This window comes from Canis lupus, chromosome 29, assembly GCF_011100685.1.
Source record: "Canis lupus familiaris isolate Mischka breed German Shepherd chromosome 29, alternate assembly UU_Cfam_GSD_1.0, whole genome shotgun sequence".
Taxonomy (NCBI): Eukaryota; Metazoa; Chordata; class Mammalia; order Carnivora; family Canidae; genus Canis; species Canis lupus.
Window position 1 is genome coordinate 20,821,216 of NC_049250.1, and position 12,510 is coordinate 20,833,725.

General features: G+C 37.3%; 1 protein-coding gene across 11 annotated transcripts in view; it reads right to left on the reverse strand.

Annotated features, from left to right (window-relative positions):
* Positions 1-12,510, reverse strand: part of EYA1 (EYA transcriptional coactivator and phosphatase 1) — a 418,629-nt gene that overhangs the window by 161,139 nt on the left and 244,980 nt on the right. For 7 of the 11 annotated variants that reach the window (XM_038579507.1, XM_038579505.1, XM_038579506.1 and 4 more), the window contains 2 exons: positions 3,924-3,973; positions 2,259-2,386 (listed from right to left, as the gene is read on the reverse strand). The exons of 1 other annotated variant lie outside the window; for it this stretch is intronic. In XM_038579507.1, coding sequence (XP_038435435.1) covers positions 2,259-2,386; positions 3,924-3,973 — 178 coding nt within the window. Of the gene's footprint in view, positions 1-2,258; positions 2,387-3,923; positions 3,974-9,122; positions 9,264-12,510 lie in introns of those variants that run through there. 3 more of the 11 variants (XM_038579508.1, XM_038579510.1, XM_038579509.1) reach the window with 3 other exon arrangements.

Below are 12,510 nucleotides of genomic sequence, written 5' to 3' on the forward strand. Positions count from 1 at the left end.
CCCTTTATTCTTTGGATACTTCATATTCGTATCTTCTAACTACCCTAACTACCATAACCCTTCCAAAGTATACCCAGGAATGATGCCCACAATAAAGTGAGATGAGTAACTGCGCTTGCCTGAAATAAGTCTGAAAAATTCATTTCAAAGACCTATGATAATTTTTTGGGGGTAAGTAGTAATTTCTAAATATTTACCAGACTGACTGGCTCAGCAGGTTCTACAATTATATAAAATATTGTATTATTTTGAATATTTTAGTTATGCTAAAATTGTATAAGATATATATATGTTTGAATATGGACCAGATATCCAAGCCATTCAATGTAAACTGGTAGAAATCATCTAACCACTCCACATGCCCTTAAAAAACAAACCACACATTCACACGGTCTTCCTAGGGGGCAGTCCCCAACACATAGTCTGTTTCAGTATTATGTGGTTCTTATTTTGTAGGAGACGATTTGCCAGTGATGACAAAATTAAAATTTCATTTCTTTATACATAAATTATTTCATAAGTATTCCTACCAATATGCATTATGGTTCTAAGCAAAATATATGTTTAGTGCAAAAGGGATTTAACATGGTCTTCTTTAAGTTACTTTAAATGATTGCCTTATTTGGATTTCTCAGCAAGGAGAATGACCGAGAATGACCATTTAAAGGTTTGCACCCGTGGGCCCCCTCTGACACTCCTGTCAGCGGCTACCTGCATGATGACGCTGGCGTGAGGCCCACCAGCCTCAGAACCTACAGTGAGACTGCTCATGCCCAACCTACACGGGGCAGCAGCCATGCTTCCACCTGAAGCCAAATTGCAAAGAAGAGGAAAAAGGACTGCTTGATATTTTTATTTGCTCTATAAAATCTACTTAAATACCAGAATTGCCTTCCTAAAAATAATTCCAATTTCTTTTTGATCACCTACCAAAGCGGAGTTTCAGATGAGAGGCCACCTTATCCAGAGATTTTTATTTTATTTTTATTTTTTGCTAGATCAGCAAAGTTTCTTCTTTTGACAGTGACCATTTTTCATAAACACTGGTAATGAAGGTATTCACTCAAAAAGTAAAATAGGGACTATTTACACATTAAAAATAATCACTGTTGGTATAAAAATGAACATGTCTAATATCAGAAACTTACTCTATTTTTTGTATTATCAGAAATTTCATACCATTGCTAGCTTCAAAGGGCTTCACCAATACATACACATTGGAATATTGCACCAAACAATTATATGGCATTTAGTTTTGTTTATTTTTAAGAATTATGATAAAAATTCACCATGGTGATTGGGAAATGACGGTTAAGGGTTTTATGGATAGAATTCTAACATGGATAATTCATTGTACTTCTAGTGAAACTTATGCTCTAAGTTCATTAAGATCTGAAGCTTAGAAAGGAATAAGCACAAATATCCGTGAAGAAGTAATTTTTCAACAGGCTAAAGCAGAAACAAACACAACATGTAACATATCTTTGCATATGTTGAAGTTCTAAAATTATACACAGCACCTAAATAAATGCCCATAACAGCGACCAATACACACGGATAGCCTTACTTACATGTTTAGACTTAGAACTATACGGACTAAAATAGATATCTGCATAAAATTTACATATTCATATGTATTAATCATACAAAATAATCGTAACGGTACTATGTTTAACGTATACTATTTAATTTTTAAGAAAGTAAACCAATTTCATGTATCTTCCAAATAAGGTTGTACATTTGCAACCCAATTTTTTGTTTTTACTAATTGATATTTTAATGGTCATGGCCATAAGAACATCAGGCACACAATTTTATTGGTATTTAGAAACAATCCAACGTTACCTTTAAACAAATGTTGTTATATTTAGTAACAAAAGGGAAAGTACCATGAAGGAAATATTTCCAAATTCTCCTTGCTCATAGAGTAAATCAATGCAAATTGATACTGTGCTCTGGAGAATGATCAACAAGGAGCTAAAACACACTCCAAGGTTAGAAATGTTACGCACGTGTGCCTATAATATGTATATAAACATATATACCCATTTGTGCCAAATAAAACCAGGCTGTGAGACAATAATTTAGCACTGTGCAGCTCCTGAGGAGGAAAACTGATTCACAAGTCAAATTGTCTAAAGGGGAGCGAGTACGGTTGGTTTTTGGGTTTGACAACTGCAATTACAACCACCTCATAACAAAGCATGTACTGACGAAGAAACAAGGTGCAAAGTAAACAGGGGAAGGCAGCCACTCACCTTCGGTGCCATTGGGAGTCATGGAATTACTATTTCTATGAGAGTTATCGAGTTTGGGACCACTGGGGGACTCGCTACTACCACTCAGACGGCTATGCGGGCTGGTTAGATCCTGCATTTCCATAGACCTAAAGACAAGAAGCCTTCCGTGTGACAGATGTACCAAATTCATAACACTACTATTTAATGTGCTAACGACTTGACACCTTTGAAACACAGTCACACAAAAGTCCCATTGTATCTATTTTCTTAGAGTCCAAATAGTCCATCTTACATTTTAACTTCGGTCATGCTTTCATAACATGTGGTGTTCAAAGGTGTCGTTTGCTTTACCTACCCAACCAAACATTCACATGGCACTTTGAAAATCTTTTTTCTTACACAGCTTATCAAATCGCAATGAGACAACTGTATCTATTTTAATTTTCAAAGAAAAGAAAATGCAGTCATGTTTTTTATATTGAGAAAAAGAGAGGCATGATTTCTGTAAAAGGCAAATATGTAAACAGGTATAATAGGAAAAAAAAATCACTTTTCTATGGCATCTGTTTCATCTGATAAATTAGCACTAGGTACTCCCTTATAATTTACCACCCAATTGTAATTTAATGGGTCTCCAAACCAAATAAAACACTTGAAGCCTATAGTGCAGTGACAGGGAAAGAGATAGTCCTGATGCATGTGTTTACTCTGGCAAACTGCTTAATTGTTCCTCTGTTTCCCTTGAAACAAATGCAGCATTAAAACATTATGATGTCGGCTCACTTGTTTGCTTTGTGGATTACATACAGCGTGCCCAATTGAAAAGGGATAAGGCCAACATACAGGGAGTCCCTGCGAGCATTAGCACTTGGAATACCTCAGCTGTCACTTATTCAGAGAAATAACAATTCTACTTCAATGCTGCAATTTTGCATTTTTACCATACAAAAACATTTAAATACCCCCCCCAACCATTTTAGACTCGGTAGTTACTTATCTAGAAAATTATGGTACAGAGGCCACTCCTCTGGTTCATAGTTGCAGAACTATCCATTTATATTTAATATTCTATTAATAGAGAGGAGGGGGTTTATCTAAAGCAACTAAAAACACACCTAGATACTCTTCTGCTTTCTGGCAGCCAATTAAAAAAAAAAATCTAAGGCCCATTCACATTACTTTAAACTTATGTGTTTAAAAAAAGAAGAAGAAAAAAAAAAGAAAAAAGGAGGGGGTATTAACATTCCACTGAAGTGAGGACTGTCCCTGTCCCTGCCCCCCCTCCCAACCAGGTCAATAAAAGCTAGTTATTTTAGAGATTGCACTTAAATAGTTTTTAAAATAGCTTAATATGAACCATGTCACTTCTAAATGAGTTTTTACTCTTCCAAATCTTCTAAATCCAGACTAGAAATGGCTTGCAATCCAACTTTTCTCTCCTAATTCACATTACACATTCACAGTTTACCTAACACCAGAAACTATAGCCCATAATCATTTTCAAACCCAGGCTCCTATTCCCTCTCTACATACTTAAAATGTTTTACAAGCGCGCACACACACAAATTGCTAAGTAATTTCCAACAGAGGCTGTTGCTATTAATAGAAATAATTAAGAAATACTAGACAAAAATAGATATGGGTCACAGAAAGGTAATCTCCAAAAATGTCAAATATCCTTACCTGCAACTTGAGGAAACAGCAACATCTGAACTGGTTTGAGATGTTTGCACCTGTGAGCAGGGGTAAGAAATTAGAAGCTGTTGTTACTCTGCTTCAGTGTCAGCTCTTAATTATACAGAGCACATGGCTGAGAACGACAATGCTCTCTTTTAACCAAAAGAGAAAAAGGAGGATACTGCAGCAGTGAAAGGCATATTGTCTTTAAGTTGAGGTCTCCACTGTTGTTTCCTCCAGCAGGTCTACCCTCCTCCTCCCCTTGTCAGGGGGGAAGGCAGCCAAATGACGGGATAGTGATTCATCACTGGCCTATGACAGCTGCAAACGGGATTACCCCTCCCCCAATCAACATGCAAAGCAGCCTTGCCCAGGCAGCTTGGAAAAGGTGCTTGGAAAAAAAAAAAAAATAGCTATTAGCAAAATGAGTGTGTTTCACAGCAGTTCAAGAATTAATCCTCCTGCATCCTCAGAAGATCTTTCATCCTGTGCTATCACCAGCTGAAACCGAGCTCCCGCCCACCCCTTTGCCTCCTGACAGTCTCTTATCCTTATCAGGATGGTTTTCGCCTAGATTTACTATTTGCCACTTCACGTCTACTGACACGGCTTCTGGGCAACTTTCGGGCAATGCTGGGCTGACTCAAAACGGCCAAGGCAAGTGTTCACACCCCAAAGCACAGCACTGAGGATGGGCTCAGTTACTCGTGCAAACGTACGACTCCGCGAGCGCTGCTCCCGCACTGCCTGGCTGAAAACAGAAGCAGCAGTTAGCTTTCCGTTCAGTTTTCTGCCGTTTAAACCAACCAGGACAACGGATGGCTCCATAATCAAGGTCAGTGTCCCAGTTAGCCAGCATTTGGGTGCCTTTTGTCTCCAGATGAATCAACCAGGTGAACGTGCGGGCTCTGCTAGTCCCTGTCCCTCCTCCAGAGGCAGCGCGAACTGCCAGCAGGTGAAAAGCCCAGGTGAGGGTGGGCTGCTGCCTTACAAGCTCGGGCTGACGCCTCCCAGCGAGGAGCATTCTGAAAAACGCTTAAAATGACTCAGAATTCCAAATCTTTGATGTGCATTTTCATTCAACCTGAACTGACATCAATTAGGGCTACAGAACAAAGATGAGAACCGAAGCATCTCAAATGGCATTAAAGTGATCCAACCAAATATCTGCTCTTGAGTCGTTATTTTTTAAATTCTGATTGATGAAAACTAAGAAATTCTACCTTTTTTGGTGAGAAGAGCACATTGTTACAGTCTGAATGTCTTGGTGTAAGGTTATGTGAAACTTCTAGGTAGGGGTTTCTAGAATATGTGCAGGACGGAAAATAATTAAGAGACGCATTAAGTATTAAGTGAAAATTAATTTTAATGCCTGCAGATATGTCACTTTGTGATAGCAGGGGTCCGCAATTTTTGCCAAAAGTAATGTTCTCACACAAGATTAAATGTTTTCCTTTAGAAACTGCAGCAATCTACCTCAAGGATAAATTTCCTTTTTTTTTTTCTTTTTTTCTGCTTTTATACACCTGGAATAAATTATAGGTGAGAACTAACTTAGTTTTAAGAACTCTCTTGGCCCAATTATGGGAAAGAGTATGTAAAACACACTTTCTGTTAAATGTTAAAATACATTCCTATTTTAACATTGGCTAGATAGTATAATCTTGGAAATAGAAGTTTAGTTTCATTGTATACTTTGCAAGTTTGATTTTGTGGGTTAACGTATCATTAATTAAATTTCAAAGTCAAACTTAAGAATGAACTTCAAAATAAGTCAAACTTAAACTTAAAAATAAGCTATTCTAACACGTTTTCTCACTGAAAAAAAATGCATTTGCACAACAGCATTTTTTTTTTAAATGCTGGCCTGACTCAGTCTCTACTGTACTTTCATACACTACAATTTTTGAAAGCCCATATCCATGATCTTCATTTCATTAAGTATACTTCAGATATATTCTTTTGTGTCTCAAGGATTATTTAAACCATGTGTTGTGTGTTACTGTATTTAAAAATGACTCTTTAATCAAAATAACTTTAAAACAACTAATCCTCACTTAGGCTGGTCAGCTGAATCCACATCGTGGTCCAGGAAAAATAAATCTACTCTCAAGAATGCGAATGCAGACAACAATTAGACACAGATGTGAGCAAAATTAGTTACAGTTTACAAAATGCTACACTTCACATGCTTTTAGTTTTTTATGTGTAGTACAAGATTACAGTCCAGTAAGGAAACATACTCCTAATAATGACTTATCTGAAAAGAACACCTATTTCTGATTGGTGTTGATTTTTTCTTATGTTTGGCAATATCTCTGGAAGTTTTTGTGTTTTAAAGGTCTGAGAGCATAAGGTGTTTCAAAAATCATTAACTAGGCCCATTCCCATTCAAAAAGAAAAAAAAAATTATCTCATGGTTTTCAGAAAAATGCTGTTAGGTGTTCAGTAAGCTTACATTTTCTGCTTTCCATCCATAAACTTAACATGTTTCTTGTCTTCTTCTAATCTGGTATCTTTAATTCAAATGTTCTAGGAGTTTGAAAATATTTCCCATAACATTACAAATAGTCATCTTCTATTACAACGAAGTCACTTCACTTTAATGCTTTTTCAAATTCTTTGTACAGAAAACCCACAGCAGCATACTGAGAGTTGCAAAAAAAAAAAAAAAAAAAAAAAAGAGAAAAAAAGATAGAACTTCGTAGAATTTAAATTCAAGAATTCTGAACTAGTAACTTTGACTTCTGATTAGTTAATGAGGTCTTTTAAGTTTGCCTTTTTTCTAATTAAATTTATAATTCTTCACAGATGTAACTTTTGTTGATGTTCAATTTGTCTCTCTCATTTTGTTAAACCTCACATAGTACTTCGCCAATCCATTGAATAGCCACATTAAATCTGTTAATACCATGCTCTTCAACCCCAGAAATTATTTCCAGAAGGCAAACTTGCTTTGAGAGATCATCAAACAAGACTTAAGGTACACATTTTATCACATTTTCCCTACCACAGAGCTCAGGATGCAGAGCAAAATTCATGACTTTTGCACTGTTTATTATACTTTGCTAAATTACAAATCAAAAGCATCTGACAGCAGATCATGTATGAAGCCAAAAAGTTAATAATGTTCTGTGAAAAGTAAACTGTAAATGGAAAAGGATTCTAAATCTCAGCAGCACAGAGCAAATAAAATGTAGGTACTTGTCTAAATTATGGGTTTTCCATAGGCTTTTTTGCTTGCTAGAAGCAATTTTTATAAAATGACTATAATTTAAAACTTTTTTTCTCCAAACTAAAAAGAAATTTTCAAAGTGAAAGTACTGAACTTATCTAAATAAATAGAGTTGGCAGGCAAGCTGGTTTTGCCCAACCACAGATCAACCTGAGTACTCCCAAATTTGAAAGACAATGGCAATTTTCTAATCAGAATGTATTCTATAAGAATGAGCCTTAGGCATAAATCTGCTTTTTAATCAGAATATATTCTTGCTAAAATTTTCCTCGATCAATATTTCTAACTATGGTGTCAGTGCTGTAATAAAAACCTGAACCTAAAATCGAAATGAACTTCTAGCAAGAGGCAGATGTCTTTTCAATGTTAACACTTATTTGCTCTTTTATCAGAGACTATAAAATGAATGCTCCAACACTATTACTGATTTTAATGTAACATGCTGTATCTCGAACTTCCTCGTTTGAAGAAAGTGACAAAAATCGAGTGCCCCGTGAAAACAAAAACAAGCATTTAAACGACACTGGTGCCACTAGTTTTAAAAGATTGTTTTCAAAATGAGCATTCATCGAAAATGTTGAATGAAATACCTTTGCTATCTGATTAAATGGGAGAAGGAATTTTATTCTCGCTGCAAGTCTTTTTCCTCTTTCTTGTGTATTCTAAAATATGAATTTTCGCATTCAACTGGAAATCTTCTTTTGAGAAAATCATTTATCATGTCTACGAAACTCACATAGCAGTTGACTTCCTTCTGGCAATCTAAAACTGAACAGTGGCTCAATTAGGCTTCTCTGTCTGTCACCGCGAAGAATTTTCAGAATTGAAAACCCAGGGCTGTTTGCTCACTTACTGAACACTCTGGGCCTTAGGAGAACTCAAGCAGCAAGAAAGTCAAATATCAAATATTTGATAATGCAGAAAAGCATGACTATTTATGTATGCATGTCCTCAAACCTCCAGACGGTGGGTGAAAAAACTCACAGAAGCCTAAAATAGAAGCTACTCAGAAAGACACATAAAAAAAAAAAACAAAAACAAAAAAAAACAATCCTAACCCTATAAAACTACACTTTGTGCTTAACTGCTGACTTTTTGTACCCCCTTGTCATTTAAAGAAATGCAACATCAAAACACTTGTCTAAATTCAATGACAGGTCTGAATTTATTGAATTCTTGCAAAAGCTACTTAAACGTGTTCAAAAACTTCTCCCAAGAAATAGAAGCCCATGAGTCATTAGCAATATACTGATTTGGAATGACAAATAACTTTAAATGGCAATTTCAAAAGTTTAAGAATCCCGTTTTACATTTCAAGGTCCATTCAAGTCCTGGAAAGCGTCAATAAGTGAAAACTATATTAATTTAGCGAACGTTTGTTATTTCGCCTATTTGAAGAGGAGCCCGTTATGATACAACGCTTGGGGAAATCTGTTTATTGAAGCCAAAGGATTTCCTTCCCTAAAAAGTGGCATCAATCGATGTCTGCTATCTGTTTGTCCTCTCATAATGGTAATCCCTTCCTCGTTTTCTCATATCAAGCTGAGGTGTGGGTGCAAAGTTGTGTGCGTTGGAGAGATTACACACACGCACTTACCGCTTTCCTCCCTATCCCACAGTAGTATGTGAGGTTCGTGCAGCAAATCAGGAGAGAGGTGAAGTAACCTCCCTACAAGAATGCAGCCGCGTGTCCCGGTCCCACCGCTCACAGGCAACAGGGATCAACAGTTAATTTGTAATTATCTCTTAAGGATGCTAATCGCTCAGACGATCTGGGGGGTTAGGAATCCTCCTTTTAGGATGGAGCCCCTGTGGCTGCCGGAGCCCTCAGGTACAAAGTGTCAGGCTCTTGCTTTTATTTTGCAGCAAATCAAAACACCCCCCGACCGCGCTCCTGCTCTCTGGGGTCTCGCCCACGGGACCGCGGGGGTCAGTCGCTGGGGCTTCCCGAAGGGTCGGCGTGTACTTACAGCGCTTACGGCCGCCGCATCCACCGGCTTACGGCGCCCCTTGGAACGTTCTGGTCTAGCAGAGCTCCATTCCCGACGCGGCTCGGCTCCGGGTTAAGGACGCGCGAGCTCTCGGCAGCGGCCGGCGGAGCGCGGCGCAGCTGCGAGCGGGGCGCCCCGGGAGGGGGAGGCCGGGCCGCGGGCCCAGGCGCCCGGCCGCTGCTGCTCGCTCGGGCTGCCGAGCCACTGAGCGCACACGCTGCCCCCCGCGCCGTCCCCGCCGCGCCCGCCGCCCACAGGAAGGCTCAGAGTCGGAAGTGGCTCTGCACAGTTGCTCCCTCGCCCCAAGCTCGGAGCCATCGGCTCCCACCGTCCTGTTGGGTAACCTCTCCGCGCCCCGCGCTCTTTCCCCACCGAACAGCAGCCGCAGATAGCATCTGAGAACCCTAGACAAAGGCCCGGCGCAATCTCATCCCTCGGTTTGTTTGCGCAGCCTTGTAGGTCTGCCCGTGGAGCCTCGGGGCTTTTCTTGTTTTTGCAACGCAGACCACAGCTATTCTCTTGTTCTAACCTTATTGGTTTGAATGCAACAATTGAAAGGAGCCCTGCTCCGTCTGACTCAACCTTGCTGCTTAAAAAAAATTTATTATGTAAATGAACGCGCCCCATGCTATCTGGATAAACAGCTGTGTGAGAAGAGGTTCTCTGAGACACTGTCAACACACATCTCCTGCTACAGCAGCTACCAATTACGAGCTTTGGGGAGTAGTTACACGTTATCTTTTATACTTTTCCAAAAGTTTGGTTGTTTTTTTTTTTCAGGCCCTGAAACTTGGGGAATCAATAGTTTTCAAGAAAAAAAAAATTTTTTTTTGTTCCAAATGCACCAACTTACAGGTCTGGGAAAAATTTTAAAGAGAGAGAGAGAGAGAGAGAGAGAGAGAGAATGGCCATTTATTTATTAAGTAGGAAAAAGGAGAAAAGAAGCAACCGTGTAAACTGTTATCAGTTAACAATGAATGCCTGAATGATGATTCTGCAGTGATTTCTAGAATGGCTAGTTTTACAGGAACAGTTGTGTGTGTGTGTGTGTTTTTTTTTTTTTTTTTTTTTTTTTTTTTTTTTTGGATATGAACCAGATAGTATTTCAGTGTTAACATCTTAAAGTCATTTTGGGGAAAAGATTTATTTTATCTAGAACATACACTTTGTTCTTTTTAAAAATGCTAACTAAATTCACAGTCTATGCATGATAATCCATAACACTTATCTGGAGAGTTGACCTATTCACATTATCACTAAATTACAGCTTCAGTTTAAAATATTTACTTACTATCACGTTTAAGGCAAATAAATGACTTCGGTTGTTAGATTGATGACAACCGTTATATTGATTTCGAATATTTAAAGAAGGCATCATCGATGTGCCCGTTATGTTTTAATTTGCCAGTCCACACCAAAGTTCAAATGCAAATGTTTATTTTGATACTACTCACTTATCATAACCAATCTTGTTCTCCAAAGTAAAATCTTTATACCCATTGGATTTTCTTTAAAACTGTTTTGCCATTAACGATAATACTATTCTACGTATTTGGTCGTTTTATTAATGATAAAAAGCATCTCTCTCTCTTTTTTAAGGCTCTTGCTTTCATATGAAAAAACATTTTTAAAATCACAGTAAATTCTTAAATGAGTTTATGATACATTTCCAGATCACCAATTAATAAAACAGATACACACAATCTTACCTTTTCTTTGCTAATTTGTAAATGAATGCACCATTCCCATGCAACCAAAACAAAAAGCTTCTAATGAACAAAATTCAGTATGGGCTTTCTCCCCCTCTCCCCCCTGAAAGGATGCCAATCTAAATTCCTCAGAAAAGAACGCATTGTCAAACCTAAGAGTCAGCTTAAACTGCAAACTCACCTAGGATTTCATTTTGTATGGTACCGGCAAGGAATCATGGGCTAGTCATCTGCCATATTTGGGAGGCTAGGTCAAAAATCAGTTGATTGCTATTGGATCTGTTCATATATGCAGCAGAAATAGAATTACATTACCACCTACAGCACTTTCTAAAACCAGAAGTATCAGTTATTCAATATACTAAAGTATATATGCGGAAAATAAAATACAGCACATAATGGAGGTTTCTAGTGCTGTGAAATAAAATGTGATGTTACATTGATTCAATCTATGGTATCAAGCACCCACATAGTAACTGCTTTTGCTATCATATTTATTCCTAAGGTCCATAAAATAAAAATCTGAGGTGCTGGTTGGAGAATTCAACCCTGTTTGAAACTCTACATTAAGCTATTATACTCATGCTTCCCACAGTTTAAAACTTATTTTAGATGTGAAAGGATAAAATATTAGTTTTCTGACCCACGAGAGATTATTTTTGCATATCCAGAGACACAAACTATACGAAGTCAAAACAGCAGGATATCATGTAAAGTATCTGACTTTTATATATAAATAACTTGCATATATTATAATCAAATTTATCATATTACAGTAGTTTTTATATTGAAATTCAATTATTTTTATTTATATAACCAAACAAGATACCATTAAAGAAATGATGCATGTAATAATGAGGAAAATTATGAAAAGCATGATGAAGGTAATATGACCACTAATATGACACAGGTCATGCTTCATAATTATGTAACAAAGAGCTTAGTCATTGGCTAAAAGAAATGTCCATGTGCATATGTGCCAATTTTAAATGGTTTCCTTTTCCTAAAGCAAAATTAGATGGATTAAAAACAATCACATGCTTATCCATAAATTTTATCTGGATACTACTCCTGAATATCAAGTATGCAATAATTACCATACAACTTACACCAAAAATAAGTTATTCTCCAATAAATAGCCAATATGTAAGTCATTACTAATGAGATCCAGTTTGTAGCGTACTGTTAACTTCCTATTTCTAAATTTTCACTAACTACAATTACATAACCTATCCATATCTGTTAAGGACGAAAATGGCCCCTAAATAAAGCCATACACATCACACCAGCAGTTAGAAACATTTGCCGAAAATTTGCCATTTGTAAAGACAGGTAATAGTAGAAAGCATTACCTTCTGATATTTCCTGAAGAAATTTCAACACATAAACATATGAATAGGAGCAAAGAAATTTCGAGTATGCCTTTTCCCCACTAAAGCAAAAAATAAATATATGATTGTATCTGGAAAAGGAAAACATGAAATAGGCAATGGTAACAAAGTGTTTGAATACCCTCAGAGAGACAATATCTTTCATATACTGCATCTCCAAATAGGTTTTATCTTATAGAACAAGCCGTTGCTTAGACACGTGCCTAGTTTTAAAGAAGTCTGCAATTTTGAGAGAAGTTGTTAGTGCTTTCTAATTAACAGAATTTT